The 20,803-nt window shown below is 35.5% G+C and overlaps 1 protein-coding gene across 1 annotated transcript; it reads left to right on the top strand.

Moving 5' to 3' along the window:
- The first annotated feature begins 3,405 nt into the window (after nucleotides 1–3,405).
- Nucleotides 3,406–5,692, top strand: LOC132310347 (2-oxoglutarate-dependent dioxygenase DAO-like). Its single transcript, XM_059808529.1, has 3 exons — nucleotides 3,406–3,801; nucleotides 4,107–4,425; nucleotides 4,718–5,692. Exons 1-3 carry the CDS (start codon nucleotides 3,467–3,469, stop codon nucleotides 4,967–4,969), a joined length of 906 nt encoding a protein of 301 aa, XP_059664512.1. The 5' UTR covers nucleotides 3,406–3,466; the 3' UTR covers nucleotides 4,970–5,692.
- Nucleotides 5,693–20,803: the final 15,111 nt, after the last annotated feature.

Raw genomic sequence — 20,803 nt, 5'->3', positions numbered from 1 at the left:
CTGCCATCGCCCATCAGAGGAGGCAAAGTCGGCTTTGGAGCTGAGGACAATAACGGCGAACTTGCATCTGCCATATCCGTCTAGACCCACCTGTTGAAGAAACCGGCGACGCATGTCCCCACCAACACAGCTCCGGTTCTGCCTATATTGGATACGATGGCTCCCGGACCGTCCCTAACTCTGGCGCTTGCCCCTAGACCGAGAGGACCTCACAACACTTCACTGCCAATCTGCTTGTCTTCTTCATCGACAACGTCTTCGATCCGCCTTCGATGTGCTTGTCTTTGATATGCCATATAAGAGAAGAGAAGGAAATAAATGGTTATGGTTATGAGGTTATAATAATCATTTCAACATTTTAATTGGTCAACATAAAAGTTAAAGGGCAAAAATGTTAATTTATTACCATTGGGGTGTCTTTGGTAGCTGTATCAAACTTGAGGGAGTGTCATTGTCTCAAAATATGCAAACTTGTATCTGAGTGTCCTTTTGATAAAACCTCACGAGTGTCATTGTACTTTGCCCCTTTTTTTATTTTTTTATTTTTATCTTTTTCCAAGTCTAAAATTCTTGGACACTTTTTCTAAGTTTTTATATGAGTAAATTGCAAAAACACCCATAAAGTAATGATGAAATATAGGTTTTATTTTTTTGCTCTTTTAAAAATATCTATGGGAATGTGTATGCTAATAATCTCACAGTAAAAGTGTGTTACGTGCACATTAAATATATTTAACCCATTTTTAAAGATTGTCTCTCATCTGTATTACTTGTCTTGGAGTTAATTATTTTACATTTAGTAAGATTTAATGTCATTCATGAAAGTTCTAATATATGTATTCTTTTACATATCAAACGAAAATAAAAATATATATGTTTGTTCTCACAATTGTTAGATTAATGTACATTATATTATATGCAATGAAAACTTCAATTCTTTCTATATATATATATATATATATTTCCAATTAAAATTTAATATAGTTATCTTTTTTCATTATATATATAGTTAAAAAAATTAAATTAAAAAAACTTATTCATTAGGAATGTAATACGTATTGTAAACATAATGCATAGATTTTTTTTTATGCTGTACCCGTATTTATCTATCCTAGGTACTTACTTCGAATGATCATTGAGTAAATGAGTTTTTTCTGATTTCTAGATGTTTGTTTGTCATTGATTTATGTGATGTGATATATTTATATTCTTGAATTATTTTCAATCTAATGGAATTATGGGATGAATAGCTTTGAGATTATAAATTATTGTTTATATTTATATATATATATAAATAAAATTTATTAATATTTTATTATCGTATCATGTGTTTTCATACCGTATCGTAGTATATGTTTTTTTCTATGCTAACAGCTTCCTGCACCATATAATTCCCTAATCTTTGTTGAGTGATTAGGGGAGTTCAATGAATCACGTTGATGCCAGGGATTTATTATCAAGTTACTGTAACAACTTCTACATTTTGTAAATCAAATTTGTCCATTTGCCCTCACACTTGTCACAAATGACCACTGTGTCCATTTATAAGCTCAGTTGCGGTCGTCTGCTCATCATTATTAGTAGCACCATCCATGAATGGGCTTTCATTCATTACCATGGAATGAGTTTAGTTTATTCAAATAAAGGAGAGATTGTTTGAAACTAAAGTCAGCGGTTCATATTGTCCGTCGGCCACACTTCAAATCGAGGTCATCTTTACTTTTAACTTTGTGCACCCCCCAAATGTGCCCACTGTCATAGTGGTAAGTTACGATATAATTCGTTAGTACGATTTGAATACGATACAAGACAAATAAATTTAAGTTGACTTTAAATGAGTTTGTGTCATAAATAAGTTGACACGATTAATTCGTTTACTTAATCTTGTCATATTAAGAGGGAGGGGTTCAATTCATGTAACCTATTTATACTCGTTTAACTCAACATGTCATAATCATGAATACGACTTATGTATTATGTTATTTATTTAAACCCAATTATTATGAACAGTTAAATCATTTCAATATTAACATTGATTATGCCTTATGATTTTTCTTTTTATTTTGAATATTTTTGTTAATTGTGATAACAAATTTCTAGTATTTATTATTTGATTGAGTATTAAATTTCCCGTTTTGATAAACAGGTTATTAATCAGTTTAATAAACAAGTCGGGTTAGTGTTGAAGATTTCTGACACGATTATTAAATGTGTCAAGTATAAATTTATCTATTTAGTTGAATATTTAACACGACACGATTATGAATTTATGATCTACTAATACGAATTGCCACTCCTAATCTCATCTCTCTATTTGGCCTTTCACGTGGTTCTATGGTAATTTTTTAGTATAATTATTTATTCTTGATTATTAAGACTCTTCTGAAACTTTTGTTGGCTGCTGTTTATTTAATTTGATAAACCGCAAAATGGTAGGTGGTCTTCAAAGATTTGTTTCTCATTTTTTCCATTTATTTATTATTATTATACTTGTTGTTTCAGCTTTCCTCAGCTTGTATGCCAGGAAGATAAATCCTCCCCCGGAACGGATTTTTGGGATGCAATTGTTTGAATGGAATAGTTGGGCTGACACGTTGTGGTCTTTTTATTTTCGGCCTCCACTATTTATGTTTTCAATCCTAATTTCATTCCGCTCCAAAATCATTTAAGCGTCCGTGGACTGTGGGGCTCACAGTTGGCGGTTGGATTTGGCATGGAATAGGGTTATGCACATCCAACTTTTATGAGAGACGGTAGGCCACCAACCGCAATCACAAACCCATTTTCACTTCCACACTCTCCATTTGGCATCCCAATAAACGTGCTCACTCGAACTCACATCTTTATTATTTTCTATTATCAAAATCAAACACGTGGACTCCTCTCTTTTGTAACAGAGGGCTCCAATAAATGGTACCGACAACTTGAATCGAAGATGCAAACAATTGTAAAAATACAGCCCTCATATAACATCATTCCACGTATATATGTATATATATAAAACATTACAATATCATTAAATAAAAAATAAAATAAAAAGATTATTACAATCTCAGTTTAACAGTACTGCTTGTACAGTGAACTAGACTATTTTGTGCAAAGGGAATGATCTAGATGCATGTCTAAGAGAGAACCAACATAATCAATCTTGATGCACATTTAGTTTTAGTCAACAGCCTAAGAAAGAAAATTACACGAGACGAATAGAATAATTAATAGAAATTAAATCTTTTATATTAGTAATATAAAAATAAATTATAATACATGAAACGTGCACATGACCAACATTGACAAATTGAACCTAGGCAAATTCAATTTCTCATGTTCCCATTAACCCATGCCTGATGTTGGCATCTATAAAAGGAGTGCATCACAAGAGATGAAGGATAGCCAATCCAAGAAAAAATAGAAAAGGAGTGGCAGAGAGAAATATATATATATATATATATCAAAGAAAATATCATCAATGGCTACTACTTGTTGTATCCCTGTGATTGATATGCAAGATTTTCCTGGAGAATCTGGGAAACTAGTAGCAGCATGTGAGGAGTGGGGATGTTTTAGGATCATCAACCATGGCATTCCCGCCACTATGCTGTCTGAGATGCAGTCCATTTCCCGATCTCTCCTCGACCTCCCGGTGGAAACCAAACGCCTGTATGGTGAGGCGGTGGGCGGCAAGGGGTACAGTCCACCTCTTGAGGCCAGTCCTCTTCTTGAGGGATTGGACGTTTATGACATGGCCTCCCCTGGAGCTGTCAATGCCTTGTGCTCTCACCTTCATGTCTCTCCTCACCAAAGGTATTGCCACCACATGCAACCAATATGTTATTTATGAGACTCACAAGATCTAACGACTGATGTTGCGCAACGCTTAGCATTTCTCATATGTTATATATCAACTTTTATTTAATTAAATGTTGTATACACAACTATTTCTTTTGCTTTGTTAGCAACAAAAACTGCTATATGGCCCAAAATAGTATACTTCTCATATTATATAACTAGAGCAAATATGTAGTTTTGTTAACTAATAATACATATTGAACCTGATTTGGATTTCCAATTTTTTATTTTTTATTTATTTTTATTTTTATTTTTTACAGGGAGACAATAATGAAGTACACTGAAGCTATACATGAGCTGGCCATGACACTTGGAAGTAGGTTGGGAGAGAGTATGGGGTTTAGCAGTGATATGTTTAAGGGATGGCCATGCAGATTTAGATTAAACAAATACTATTTCAGTCCTCAAACTGTAGGATCAACTGGTGCTCCGATGCACTCGGATGCCGGATTTCTGACCGTAGTACATGATGATGAAATAGTTAATGGTCTGGAAGCCGTGAACAAGAAGACTGGTGTACTTTTCCCCATCGATCCAATGCCAGGGACCCTCCTTGTCAATGTTGGTGACCTTGCTAAGGTTAGTCAAATGGCCACGTGCCCAATTGTCTGTTTGGATTACAAGAAAATATTAGTCCTCTTGATTAATGTGGGGTGCAACAAAAGCTCCCTTACAAAACGCACGCATGGTTTCTACTTGATGATATCATTTACTACTATAAAATATGTCTCATTTACTGTTTTCATCCTTCCCCTTTCATAGCAGCAAAGTAGATGTGTGATTGACAAAAGAAAATGCAAAAAATTATGTTTTGTTTTTTAATTTAGCCTTCTGAACATATATATATATATATAATGATTGATGTGAACAGGCCTGGAGCAATGGAAGATTTTGTAACGTGAAGCATAGAGTGCAATGCAACGAAGGAACAATACGAACATCAATGGCTTGCTTTGTGTTAGGACCAAAGGAGGAGAAAGTGGAAGCACCAGCTCAGTTGGTGGATTCTGACCACCCGCGTCTCTTTATTCCTTTTACTTTTCAAGAATATATAAGTCTCCGGATGTCCACCAGATCACCAACTGGTGAAGCTCTTCAGCTTTTGCAAACCGCCTCCTCATGAAATATTATGGAAGAAATTTACCAAAAATATATATATATATATCATGATGGTTTAGAATACCAATGGGAGCAACGTATTATATTAATTAGATACATCTAATTTTTATTATTACATTTTTGAATGTTAAAAGAAAGTAAGGTTATATATTTTCTTGTAATCATAGAATAAATCTATAATAAAGCTCTCATTCTGGTTTTCCTTTTCCCAAAATTTGGATTACTCGACCATTTCTTTCTAAATGGCTTTTCTGTTTAGAAAGTTTTTTTTTGTTTTTTTTTCGGTCTGCACAATATACAAGGGCATACATACCCCAGGATCCCAAAAAAAAAAAAAAAAAAGATAAAATCAAGCCCACTGAGTAGGGTAAAACCAAACCAGGCTACACAGATACAGAACTAAAATGTTAAACCGGATCAACATGAAGCCCAGCCAAGATAAGAACATCTCATCCAGGCCCAACTCACAGCAGCCCACAGCCCGAGTCGTATGCACCAACTACCACAGGAAACAGAACTTCAAATTTTGACCTAGGCGGGCAAATCAACAAACCAGAGAGCATCACAGATGGGTTAGGCAAAGGAGAAGAAGGGGTTTTGGTGGGATGGATCAAAAAAGGAGCTTGGAAGGTTCAAGTGAATTGCAATTAGTTATATATGTAAAGAGGAGATTCATGTAATAATAAGATTGTTTCATTGTGATTTGAAGCTCAATAATTCGAAACTGAATACAGGAACAGCAGCCAGTTTTAGAACAATTTTTTTTAATTTCCAAAAATTTTTTTGAAAAGGATTCTATTTCATTGTCATAACATAAAGAAAATGCAAAATGCCTTCCCTCTGTAAAGTTGAGTAATAACCGGAAAAATTACAACTGAAAAAAAAAAAAAAGCTTCAATACTTGGCACAATAAGCTATATACTAGTGGAAGCAGGAGCTAAGTAAACAAACTATTTACATTTGCAGGTAAGCAACAAACCGGTCATGCCTATTATTTCTCGTTTAGAAGTAGTTTAACTGCTAATGCCAAATTTTTATTGCATTAATGTGTACGTGAATCATATTTAATTAAGTTGTTGGGTGGATTTAATGTCCTTGACCATCGAGATCCTTTTCTAAAGAAAACAGAGTTTTTGATCTGATTTTCCTAAATTTATATTCTCCATGGTCAAAAGAATTATTTTGAAATTTTTACCTTTATGAACATATATTTAAAAAGTAGAATTTTCTTCCATGGTAGGTTCTTGTCTTTATTATATACTGTATAAAATTTATGTCCAATAATCGTAGATTGTTAATGCAGATAATCAACTTCAGCCATCAAATTCTTTCAGGTGCTTGAAAACTATAATATTTGCCAACTATAATAAATATATGTGTGTGAATATATATAGATATAAAGAGAGGAATATAAAGAGATGGAGAGAGAGAGAACGGAAGAGAGAGAGAGAGAGAATGAAATTTTTTCTATTCCAACAACACACACCAAGCAGTACATATGCATGGCCCTATATATAGGCGCAGAAACTGGCTTCCTTAAGAAGCTACTACTGAAATCTTCCTCTGGAAGACTCAAGCCATGCTGTCATGAATGACATAATGCATTGTGGGCCCCACACCATTATATATACATAACACTCCCCTTAGGTCCACAATACTGCACCAAGAATATGCCTCATTAAAACTTTGCTAAGAAAAACCCAGTAGGATAAAACCTTAGCGAAGGGAAAAGAATACAATATTCTCGTGTATCTGAACATGATATTGCATAGATTTAAAACTACCTCATTAAAACCTTGCCAGGAAAACCCAGTGGGACAAAACCTGGACGAAGGAAAAATAGTACAACATGCCAATACCCCTTTGATCAATTGCTCCCTCTCATTAGATCAACCCTGAAGATCCTTTAGTTGACGCATTCCAATGTTGTGTACCAGCTTCTTGAATGTTGTAGTTGGAAGCATTTTAGTGAATAGATCTGCTAGATTTTCATATGAACGTATCTTCTGAATATTAATATCACTCCTTTTCTGGAGTTCATGTGCATAAAAGAATTTTGGTGAGATGTGCTTGGTCCTGTCACTTTTAATATACCCTTCCTTCATCTGTGCAATTCATGCCTCATTATCTTCATATAATACTATTGGGTTGGGCTTTCTTTGATTGATGAGAGACCACATATTGTTCGAATATGTTGGATCATTGATCTCAACCAAAAGCATTCCCTGCTTGCCTCATGAATTGCGAGTATCTCAGAATGATTTGAAGACGTGGCAATCATTGTCTGTTTCATAGATCGCCATGATATAGTTGTGCCGCCACAGGTAAACACATATCCTGTTTGTGAATAGGCTTTATGTGGTTCAGAGAGATAGCCGGCATCTGCATATCCAATTAATTGAGAATTTGATGCTTTTGAATAAAATAATCCCATATCAGTTGTACCACGAAGATATCGCAATATGTGTTTGATTCCATTCTAATGTCTGCGAGTTGGTGCAGAACTGTACCTTGCTAATAAATTGACTGAAAAAATTATGTCAGGTCTTGTGCAATTTGCAAGATACAAAAGAGCACCAATCGCACTGAGACAGGGCACTTCAAGACCAAGGAGTTCTTCATCATCCTCTCGAGGACGAAAATGATCTTTCTTGATGTTAAGTGATCAGACAACCATTGGAGAGCTCAATGGATATGCTTTATCCACATGAAAACGTTTCAGAATCTTTTCTGTATATGTTGATTGATGGATGAGAAAACCGCTCGAAAAATGTTCGACCTGCAGCCCAAGGCAGAATTTTGTCTTTCCGAGATTTTTCATTTCGAATTATTTCTTTAAATAAGTGGTTGTCTTTTCGATCTCACCCAATGTTCCCACAAGATTCAGATCATCAACATATACTGCAACAATAACAAAACCAAATTCTGATTTGTTAATAAAAATGCATGGACAAATATGACTGTTCACATACCCTTCTTTGAGCAAGTAATCGCTAAGGCAATTATTCCACATTTGTCCAGATTGCTTCAATCCATACAAGGATCGTTGTAATTTTATCGAGTGCATATTATGTGGTTTTGTTTCAGGCATTTTAAATCCTTCTGGGATTTTCATATAAATATCACTATCTAGTGATCCATATAAATATACTGTAACCACATCCATTAGATGCATATGCAATCTTTCTGTGACTGCCAAATGTATTATGAATCTAAAAGTTGGGTGCATCAATCACATGGGAGTATGTTTCCTCATAATCAATACCAGGTCTCTGTGAGAAACCTTGAGCTACAAGTTGGGCTTTGTATCTCACTATTTCATTTTTCTCATTACGCTTTCATACAAACACCCATTTGTACCCAACGGGATTAACACCCTTAGGTGTCTGGACTACTGGTCTAAATACTTCACGTTTAGCTAATGAATTTAGCTCTGCTTGTATTGTTTCTTTCCATTTTGGCCAATCATTTATTCGTCGACATTCTTCGACGTTTTGAGGTTCCGGATCCTCATTATCGATATCAAGAGCAACGAGATATGAGAATATGTTGTCGACAACAATTTTATTTCTATTCCATCTCGTTTCATAATTTAATGAGATCTCATCATTTTCAGGTACCTTTGCCTCATCAAGGGCATGTGCCTCATCAAGGGCCACATCATCATCTGTTGCTTTTGCCTCATCAATATTTATTATTTCATCATGTTTAGGTACCTGAGACTCATCAAGAGCCTCTGCCTTATCAAAGGCTATTGTTTCAGATTGATCAATAATATCTGTTACTCCTTTTGTGGCCTCTTCAGGAGTGCCCGTTTTTCTTTGTAATTTCCTTTTACGAGGAGTGGTATCTTTTGCGCCAACTGGTCTGCCATGCTTCAGGCGTGTTTTAGATGCATTTGCTGTATTACTAACAGAAGGTCCCTCAGGGACAGTAATTCGTGCTGGCACATTTGCAGCTGGTATATGTGATTTTATCACTTTCTTTGTATCAGTAAATGCATCAGGTGATTGATTTGCAACATTTTGCAAGTGAATGATCCTCTGAACTTCTCGTTCACATTGGTTTGTACGAGGATCAAAATGAGACAATTCTAGGGCATTCCAAGTAAGATCACATTGCTGCTGTGCCTTTTTTCCCCCTAATGGTGGGAAAACAGTTTCATCAAAATGACAGTCAGCAAATCGTGCTTTAAAGATATCACCTGTCAGGGGTTCAAGATATCTAATAATAGATGGAGAATCAAAACCAACATAAATTCCAAGTCTACGTTGAGGACCCATTTTAGTGCGTTGGGGTGGTGCAATAAAAACATAAACAACACAACCAAAAACTCGTATGTGGGAGATATTTGGTTTGTTGACCAAAAACAAGTTGCAATGATGAGTACCTATGATAAGCAGTTGGTCGTATACGAACTAATGATGCAGCATGCAATATGGCATGACCCAAGACAGAAGCAGGTAATTTTGTTCGAATAAGCAAAGGATGACCAATCAACTGAAGTCTTTTAATAAAAGATTCAGCCATACCATTTTGAGTATGAGTGTGTGCAACAGGGTGTTCAACATTAATTCCAATTGACATGCAATAATCATCAAAAGCTTGAGAAGAAAATTCAGCGGCATTATCAAGACGGATTGTCTTAATTGGGTAATCAGGAAAGTGTGCCCGTAATTTGATGATTTGAGCAAGAAGTTTAGCAAATGCAACATTACGAGTAGAAAACAGACAAACATGTGACCATCGTGTTGAGGCATCAATTAAGACCATAAAATAGCAAAATGGTCCACAAGGTGGATGAATTGGCCCACATATATCCCCGTGAATTCGTTGCAAAAATGGGAGAGACTCAACAATGACTTTTAAAGGGGATGGTCTGATAATTAACTTACCTTGTGAGCAGGCAGTGCATAGATGATTTGGTAAGATGATTTTTTGATCCTTTAGTGGGTGTACATATGAATTTTCAATAATTCGACGCATCATTGTACTCCTTGGGTGACCAAGTCGATCATGCCAAAGCATAAAAAGTTTTGGGTCATAAGATTTTTTATGGATCACAGCATTTGACTCAATTGTTCTAATAGTTGTATAGTATAACCCAGAATAGAAAACATGGAGTTTTTCTAATATCAGTTTCTTGCCTAAGGTAATGGAAGTAATATAGAGATATTCCACATTTCTTTCATTTGCAGTCTCAATATGATACCCATCATCGATTTGTAATCTTGTTCCATATGGTAAAATGACGTTGGCTCGTCCGGAGCCTTCAATCAAGTCGGTAGGACCTGATATTGTACTTACACTAGCGTCTGTCAGAGTTAAATGGGAAAAATATTTTTGATCTCGAAGGATTGTGTGTGTCGTTCCACTATCTACAAGACATATATCTTTTCCATTTATTTTGGAACTAGTCAGATCCGTTCCTATTCATGCAAATTTCTTTATCAGAAAAAAAACTTTTATAACAAAAGAAACTTTAATACAAACTAGAAAATAAAAACTTTAATACAAGGAAAATAAAAACATAGTAGACAAAATATGAAAAGAAAATAAGATTAATTGGTGTGAACATTTCCATCACTAATTAGGAATCTATCTTTTCATCACGGTCCTAAAAGAAATCTGATACATCCAAATTTATGATGTTAACAGGCTTATTATGATCAATGAAATTCATTTCTAGATTTGTGATGTCAACTGGCTCATCATGATCAAAGAAATTCATTTCCTTTTGTTTCCCTTTTTCTTTCATTGAGGCTTGGTAAAGGTCAGCCAGATGCTTAGGTGTACGACAAATGCTTTGCCAATGCCCCGTCATTCCACATCGGTAACAAGTATTATCGTGTGCCTTGGAAGGTTGAGCCACATCCTTCCCTTTTTCCTGTTTCATTTCATGATGATCTCTCCTTTGAGGATATGGTATGGATCTCTGATTGTGAAAATGTGAGGATTGATATCCTTCACGGTAATAAGAATGATTTCTACCACAACCATATTCATTATTGTGGTAGTTATTTTTGCTACGACCATATTCATTTCTACCACCACGACCACGTCCACGTTCGCGTCTGCGTCCACGACCACGAGATGAGACAACATATGTTTCAGGGATCGGTGTTGTTCCAGTTGGACGGGACTAGTGGTTTCTCAATAAAAGTTCATTATTTTGCTCTGCCACAAGCAAACATGATATTAGTTTTGAATATTTTTTAAATCTATGCTCTCGATATTGTTGTTGCAAGAGTACATTCGAGGCGTGAAATGTGGTGAATATTTTTTCTAGCAAAAGTTCATCAGTGACAGTATCACCACATAATTTTAATGTACAGCTGATTTTGAATAGAGCAGAGTTATATTCAGCCACAGTTTTAAAATCTTGCAACCTCAGTTGCAGCCAATCAGCCCTGGCCTTTGGGAGGATGACTGTTTTTTGATGATCATATCTTTCTTTCATATTATTCCACAAACAAAGTGGATCTCTTTCAGTGAGATATTCAGTTTTCAGTTCCTCACTAATATGGCGTCGAAGGAAAATCATGGCCTTTGCTTTATCTTACAATGATGCATCATTATTTTCTTTAATTGTGTCTCCAAGGCCCATGGCATCCAAATGGATCTGAGCATCTAGAATCCAAGATAAATAATTTTTGTCAGAAATATCCAGGGCCACGAATTCCAGCTTTGTTAGATTTGACATTTTCAAAATAACTAGATGTGACAATAATATAAAAATATAATTTAGCATAGTATATAAAAAAAATGACATAATATAAATTATTTAAATAACAAAGGTGGTAAATCCAGCCAAAGTAAATAAATTATTAAATAATAAAGGTGGAAAAATCAGTCCATAAATCATTAAATAATAAAGGTGGTAGAACCGACCATAGTGTAAGCACATATATCATTTAAGTGAACAAATTTATTTTACTAACAATAATTCATAATTAAAATTTTCTTACCCTTTAGAGTCAGAAATATTATTTTCTCTGATAAAGCAAACCAACCCAACAATCTATCAAAACTAATATAAAAAACTAGATGTATAGTTGGGATAGAAAGATGGAAAGAGAGCTTCTTCTTCAAATTTCAGATGGATCGAGCTCGTGCTGATAACGTATAATAAATATGTATGTGAATATATATAGATATAAAGAGAGGAATATAAAGAGATGGAGAGAGAGAGAACGGAAGAGAGAGAGAGAATGAAATTTTTTCTATTCCAACAACACACACTAAGTAGTACATATGCATGGCCCTATATATAGGTGCATAAATTGGCTTCCTTAAGAAGCCACTACTGAAATCTTCCTCTGGAAGGCTCAAGCCATGATGTCATGAATGACATAATGCATTGTGGGCCCCACACCATTATATATACATAATTCCAACAACCAAAAAAAGCTGACGATAATGAGAGTTTTGCTGTTCAAAACTGCAATTTTCAAACATATCCCAGTCTTCGATGTTGATTAATCTATTCGTGTTGTAATAAGAGTGCTTATGTGAAAGAATAAGGTAATTATATATATATATATCATGAATTTTATTTTTATTTACAATGCTCCCTACCTATGGCCTTTTTTTTTTTTTTTTTCATTACTCAATGGCCTAGTTCATTCGAGGGCCCCTAGTTTGTCAAGAAAAAAAATAAATTTGTTAAAAATTAAAAACTGCCCAACTCAATTTTTGAAAATACCTCATTATGTAATCTTGTCCCTTTTGATTTTTTTGGGTTCAAAAAAAGTAAATTGTCTGTTTGGTTTGTAACTCTGAAAGCAATTTTCAAGAATTAAGAAAACAGAAAACCGTTTTTAAGAATTATAAAAGTTATTTGAAAACAAATTTTTTTTTTAACTTAGTTTTCAGAATACTGAACCTAATAGAGCTTTTGTAATGTCTTCTGATTTTTAGTTCTCTAATATTTTCAGAGTTACAAACCAAACATGTCCAAAGAAATTTTTATTACTCTACATCCATTGACCTCAACGTGTTTGAAGAATGAAAATGGATTAGTAATCTTGTACAAAGGTAATTTTCTATATATTTTCAATGTGTTTTTCACATATATTTATCATCTTTTTGGCAACCGTTTTTGCTTTGACCCGAAGCAAAAACAATGGTTCTGCTTTAGAGTGTGTTCAACACTATTTCGAAACTTTTTTTGTAACATAAATTTGCTACAAGATTTTTTAAAGCAAAAATATAAAAGCCTGTTTGGTAAAACGTGTTACAAGTTTGAAAAATTGAACGGCTAGTTTAAAATGTTATTTTAGAATATATATATATATATATTTTTAAAATAGTACTTTTGTTACAGTGTCGCAAACAAAAGTATCATTTTCATACTTCTGATTTTGATCTCAATTTCAGAAGTACTTCAGTACTATTTAAATGATAATATGTTTTCTATTTTTGCTTGGTTGAGTAATTTATACAGGTAACTGGAATCTCTCTCTCTCTCTCTCTCTCTCTCTCTCTCTTTCTGATTGTCTTGAAGGGTTGAGATTGGACTTGCTGATTTTTTGGGACAACTTCAAGTAATGTCTTTCCTACTGGGTCCTGGCTGATATTATGGGGTGCGGCTTGACCATTCCATTGACTTGGGTTGATGTGGACCATGTCGTGCTTGTACAGGTGTCTTTTTTTTTTTTTTTTTTTTTTTTTCTTTTTTCTTTTTCATATATGTTACGTAATATTTATTTATGGATAATGCTTAGTAATTCACCGGTGAGTAGCTTTACCCTATTCATCCCTTGTGTATTATAATAACAATTTACCACATCAGATTTAATAACAAAATAACCCACGTCCTCCTGTATTTTCTCGGATCAACCATTGAATAAATGTGGATTATTTTATTATTAAAGCTGATGTGGTAAATTGTTATTGGAACATACAAGGGGTGGGTAGGGTGAAACTACTCACTGGTGAATAGCTAAGTGTAATGACCTGGTCATTTTCATTCTTTTAATTTTTCAGAAATTTATTTTTTCGTCTTTTTTCCCTATTTCGTCCTTCAGTCGTTTTTCATTTTTCCTTTGCATAACCTCACTTTTGCGCTCGGGTTTGATTCTGGCTTTGCATACATCCATGATATTTAATTTCCATGATATCTACATTTTCACTTTCGTAGAAAAGCATGTTAAATATTTACTTTTCTTGTAAAGAGCATGGATGCATAACCTTTTGGTAATTTTTCATAACTTGAGGGGTTTTCGTATAATTATGAAAAATAATTATTTTTCCTCTTAGGGACCATTTTGTAGTTTAATTTAGAAGATATTTTCAAAAATGACCTTTTTGCAATTTTTGAAAAATATGACAAGTGTCACATTCCTAAGGTGCCACATGTTGACATTGTGGAGGAACCACTTGGAGGCTTAACTCATGACACATGGAGGGTGGAGATATACCCATTTGTTGGCCTAGGATAGGAGCATTTATTGGCATAGATGGTTGACAAGTGTAGTTTTGATATTTAATCTTGGAAGTTTACTTAGATTCATGACAAGTGTAGGACTCACCTTTGGTCTTACAAGTGTGTGTGTATGAGAGGTAGTGCAAGAGCACCTAGTGAGTGGAGAATCCCACCACATTTAGTTTAAGGTTTGCATTTTAATTCATTCATCTATTTCCTCTCAAGAACCCTAACTTAGCCACCATTGGAGCAAAGCTTGACTTAGAGCTTTGACTTCATTTTTGGTCTCTTTCCACTCACCAAAAACTATTAAGCTTCGAAAACAAAAGCCTTGCCTCATCTTCCTTTTCATAACCTTAGAAGGAAAACTTGAAATTCCTTTGTTTCCCTTGGATTCAAGAGGAACAATCCTCTTGTGAGGTAGGGGTGGTTGTATGTTTATCCTCTTTGGGTTTTATATATATTGGAGCTTGATATATATTGATTACATGTTCTTTTTTTTTTTTCTTTTTTTTTTTAAATTCTTGTAATTACATATAAATAGAGATTTTATATGCTTGACTTAGGATTTGTGGATTAAAGCATGTATATGACTTTTAAATGTTATTTTAGAATATATATATATATTTTTTAAAATAGTACTTTTGTTACAGTGTCGCAAACAAAAGTATCATTTTCATACTTCTGATTTTGATCTCAATTTCAGAAGTACTTCAGTACTATTTAAATGATAATATGTTTTCTATTTTTGCTTGGTTGAGTAATTTATACAGGTAATTGGAATCTCTCTCTCTCTCTCTCGCTCTCTCTCTCTTTCTGATTGTCTTGAAGGGTTGAGATTGGACTTGCTGATTTTTTGGGACAACTTCAAGTAATGTCTTTCCTACTGGGTCCTGGCTGATATTATGGGGTGCGGCTTGACCATTCCATTGACTTGGGTTGATGTGGACCATGTCATGTGCTTGTACAGGTGTCTTTTTTTTTTTTTTTTCTTTTTTCTTTTTCATATATGTTACGTAAAATTTATTTATAGATAATGCTTAGTAATTCACCGGTGAGTAGCTTTACCCTATTCATCCCTTGTGTATTATAATAACAATTTACCACATCAGATTTAATAACAAAATAACCCACGTCCTCCTGTATTTTCTCGGATCAACCATTGAATAAATGTGGATTATTTTATTATTAAAGCTGATGTGGTAAATTGTTATTGGAACATACAAGGGGTGAGTAGGGTGAAACTACTCACTGGTGAATAGCTAAGTGTAATGACCCGGTCATTTTCCTTCTTTTCATTTTTTATAAATTTCTTTTTTTTGTCTTTTTTCCTATTTCGTCCTTTAGTCGTTTTTCATTTTTCCTTGCATAACCTCACTTTTTGCGCTCGGATTTGATTCCGGCTTTGTATACATCCATGATATTTAATTTTCATGATATCTACATTTTCACTTTCGTAGAAAAACATGTTAAATATTTACTTTTCTTGTAAAGGGCATGGATGCATAACCTTTTGGTAATTTTTCATAACTTGAGGGGTTTTCGTGTAATTATGAAAAATAATTATTTTTCCTCTTAGGGACCATTTTGTAATTTAATTTGGAAGATATTTTCAAAAATGACCTTTTTGCAATTTTCAAAAAATGTGACAAGTGTCACATTCCAAAGGTGCCACTTGTTGACATTGTGGCGGAACCACTTAGAGGCTTAATCTCATAACACATGGAGAGTGGAGATTTATCCATTTGTTGACCTAGGATAGGAGCACTTATTGGCATAGATGGTTGACAAGTGTAGGTTTGATATTTAATCTTGGAAGCTTACTTAGATTCATGACAAGTGTAGGACTCACCTTTAGTCTTGCAAGTGTGTGTGTGTGAGAGGTAGTGCAAGAGCACCTAGTGAGTGGAGAATCCCACCACATTTAGCTTAGGGTTTACATTTTAATTCATTCATCTATTTCCTCTCAAGAACCCTAACTTAGCCACCATTGGAGCAAAGCTTGACTTAGAGCTTTGACTTCATTTTTGGTCTCTTTCCACTCACCAAAAACTATTAAGCTTCGAAAACAAAAGCCTTGCCTCATCTTCCTTTTCATAACCTTAGAAGGAAAACTTGAAATTCCTTTGTTTCCCTTGGATTCAAGAGGAACAATCCTCTTGTAAGGTAGGGGTGGTTGTATGTTTATCCTCTTTGGGTTTTATATATATTGGAGCTTGATATATATTGATTACATGTTCTTTTTTTTTTTTTTTTTTTTTTTTTTTTTTTTTTTTTTAAATTCTTGTAATTACATATAAATAGAGATTTTATATGCTTGACTTAGGATTTGTGGATTAAAGCATGTATATGACTTTTAAATTGTATAGGTAGGTTATTGTTTAATGATTTGCCTAATACTTGTGATTTCTTTGAGGGTTTATTATGAATATCTTGAAATTGCACTTATGTTGTTAAGTAAATGGAGATTTCATTGAGAGTCTAGTATGAGAATCTTGTATATAACACTTATAATTACTTGTAGGTAAATTATTATATTGTATGATTAGTAATTATGGCCTATATTAATATTAAATTCATATGACATAATGTGTAGTAACATTAGGTTGCTACTTTAGACATGCAACCTTAGGGCATGGTTTGTGTGGTCTTACCCTACTTGTGCTTGGTAGGTAGTTTCATGCATTGAGATTATATAAATGTCATGAACTTGTTGATTTTTGGAAGCTTGTAAGGATATGAAATTTCGATGGCTAGGGCTTGGCTTTAGTACGGAGGGTACGAATTTTCCTAAGTCATAGTGCGCACTGGGTAGTACCTTATGGGTCGTAATTACCCAAAATAACTTGTATGGTCTCGTGGCCACATATCCTAGTTTTTCCATTATTTGATTTCACATCACTTTCCAAGTTGTAAATCGTGGATTTCTTATACCTTGTGATTTGGTAATCTTAGTTTAAATGCGGTTAGTGTATTTGTTTACGTATACTTGGATGCTATGTGTTTATCATTTCAAACATTTGTATAGCTTGAGATGATCCCTTAGAGTACCATGGAAATATAGACGTTAGGTGGAATGCACCTTTGTGATGGTCTATGTTTGGTTCATATTATACTTGAAACTATAGGGTATGCGCTGCACCACATCCTACGAGTAACTTGATTACTCACCCTAGTTATTTAGGTTATTTTGCAGGTAAAGAAACTTTGTTTTGGGATGCATCACATTCCTAAGTTACCTTGATACCTTGGAGTATTTTGTTGTACTTTTGAAAACATGCAAGTGTTAGCATGTAGTATCATTTTGGTGTAAAGTGCTATTTTTGCCTTGAAATATGTAATGTGTACCTAAGTACACTTTTTGGTACTTGTTTTGTATGTACAACATGAGGCCAAGGGCCATTAATTTGATATTCATAAGCATGTTCTAAAAGGTCAAGTATTGCAAATATAGCCTATTGTGAAAATTAGAGGTTTGACATGTCAAAAATTGAAATTGGGTTGCAATGAGGCCGTAGGCCATTGTAGTGCGTTTACTACATCATTTTACGTTTGCGTGCATGCTCACATCTCACAAAACTCTTAAGTTTTGACTTTTGAACTAATTATGGATAAATCATGGATTTTTATAAAAGAGTTCATGCATTGGAGTAGGTCTTAAGTTCTCTTTTGTTTTAGCATGTTAGGGATGCTCCTTTGAGGCTAAGGAACGTTTTTAAGCATGTACGAATCATATGGGATGCATGCATAACCTTAGAATTGGACCAAGGACCTTTTTCCTAGCATTGTAGCAGCTTTACGAGGTGTTTCAGTCAACCAAAATACCAATTCGGTCGACCGATGGCTTTTGGGAATTCTTTTGTTTAGTAAATCATCCATTCCAGTAGCCTTTTTCACTGTTCAGAGTCATTTCGGTCGACCGAAACTCAATTTTGGTCTACCGAAACTCCCTCCTCTCAAAAATACATGTTTTCAGCAAGTTTGTGTCTAGTTTAGTCAACTGAAACTCCAGTTCGGTCAATCGAAACTCCCTTTATACACCTGCTTTCCAGATTAGGTTTCAACACTGAAGTTCCAACTTCAAAGGGTTATATCTCCTTCATTTCTAACCCAAATGGGGTGATTCTTGAGCCTAAACTCAAGGATTTTGAGTCAGATTTCAATGGTACCTATGCCATTCTTATATTCAAATCAAAGTGAGAGTTATTCATATTTTACTGAGGTAGGGTCAGTTTTTGCTTAAACCGGGAAAAGGGCATTTTTGTGGAATTTTTAGCCAATGTTCTTGGAACCTCTTGGAATGTTGTGAAATGATTAGATTAGGTTGTATTAACCTTGTTTGACTTGTTTAGAGTCAATTTTCTCCCTTTAATTATGAATTGACCATTTTGCCCTTAATTAACGGATTTTAGCCGTTTTGACTCTCATTTTCTTTTTCGATCTCCTTAAGTTTCGTGACTTCATGGAAGGTCACATTAGTGCCTTAGGAATGACTTCTATCTCTAGAGACTTTAGTTATCATTCACTTTCGCATTTAGGATCCGTTTCTGGGTCGACTTTCGGGACATCATTGACATACCGGGTTGAATAAAACCTTGGTCGTCACAAATGGTATCAGAGCTCCTAGGTTCAAAAACCTTAGGACGACGGGTTTTGGGTGCATATCATACTTTTGTTGACATGCTGTGATATGTTTACGTGTTCTTTGATAATATGTTTTGATTTAATAACATGTTTACGTGCTTATATGGTAGTATGTTTTGGAGTCTACCTTAAATGTTTTAGTATGTTGTATATGCTTGTATGCCTTAGCATTTTGTATATTCTTGTTGGGTGTTAGCATGTTGTATATACTTGTATATTTAGCATGACTGTATGTTGCATACATTTATTGCTTGTATTATGTGTTACTTGCTTCGTGCATTCATGGCGTGAGCTGCATTAGGTCTTAATGACTAGTATTGTTGTTGACCTTATCCCTTATGTGTGTAGCACCATGGTCTTGACTCGCGGAGAGTCTTCTCGTCACGTTGGAGTGGATGAACAAGTTGAGGAGTAGGTTACAGACACCGGGCTCGTATGGGGTCCAGGGAGGCCTAAGGCTCGAGCTCGTGGTGTGGATCCTAATCCACCACGAGCGCTGACTTATAAGGAGCAGATTGCACAGGGAGTGGCTCTAGGGATGTCAGAGTCCATTCAGCAGATGTTTCGTCAGCATATGGCAGGGATGCAGATACCGGCACCAGCACCAGCACCGGCTCCAGTTGCTAATAAAGCATTGGACTACTTCATGAAGTTACAACGGGTTAAGATCAACCAGTTTGCAGGGAGTATGGATCCGCTTGCTTCGGAGGCATGGCTTGATCTCATGGTACGCAGGCTCGATAGCATGGCAGTACCTACAGACCAATTGAGGATCTCCTTGACAGCTTCTATGTTAATGGGGGATGCCGATATCTGGTGGAGGTTCATAACCAATATCCACAATGTGGAGGTGATGGCATGGGAGGAGTTTAGGACATTATTCTTCTACCGTTTCTTTCTGAAGGCTATGAGGCAGGACATGAGAGTGCAATTCACAGGTCTCTATCAGGGTAGGATGAGTGTCATTGAGTATGAGATACGTTTCACTTCTCTTTCTCGCTATGCACCGGAGATGGTAGCTACTGAGGAGCTCAGGGTGAGGAAGTTTCAGGATGGGTTATATCTTGATATTAGACCACGGATTTTAGTATTGGAACTAAGGACCTACAGGGAAGTAGAACAGAAAGCTATGTTGGTTGAGGCAGAGGACCGAGATCAACTCAGGATCAAAGGTTCATATAAGCAATCTCGTGGAAAGGCTTCATCAGTATCCATTGGGGGTCAGTGGAAGAAGGCTAAGGCCAGGGATAGTTCACGTACTCAGGGACAGTCACAGTAGGCTCGGTCTGTACTTGCAGTTCCAGTATCTTCGAGGTCAGCCCGGGGAGTGATTTGTCACCACTGTCAGCAGCCGGGGCATATTAAGCCTCGCTGCCCACAGCTTCAGCCACAGGCCAGTTAGTCACAGGCTAGTAAGCCTACAGCTTCGATGAAGGGGGTTCGCGGAGCTTGTCATTATTGTAAGTAACTAGGTCACTTCAAGAGAGAGTGTCTGAAATTGCAAGGCGGGACACAGAATGGCATAGGTTCATAGGTCGCACCGGCACAATCAACAGTTATGTAGTCAGGTTTCAGGGTGCCTTAGGCACCGTAGTCAGCAGCGCTGCCAGTTAGTTTTTATCTGGTCAGAGGCTCTACGCCTACTGCTTTCGGACATCAGTCGGGCCACCAGGGCAGTTCACAACAGTCTGGGGCTCAGGGACGAGCTTATGCACTACCATAAGCCGGTACCTCTGTTGGGACTTCTACAGTTCGAGGTATCTTTCC

Source organism: Cornus florida, unplaced genomic scaffold, assembly GCF_030987335.1.
Source record: "Cornus florida cultivar Cherokee Brave unplaced genomic scaffold, ASM3098733v1 CherokeeBrave_3.0.0_Hap2_Chr05, whole genome shotgun sequence".
Taxonomy (NCBI): domain Eukaryota; kingdom Viridiplantae; phylum Streptophyta; class Magnoliopsida; order Cornales; family Cornaceae; genus Cornus; species Cornus florida.
Note: the sequence above shows the minus strand (reverse complement) of the source record. Positions and strands in the feature narration are given on the sequence as shown.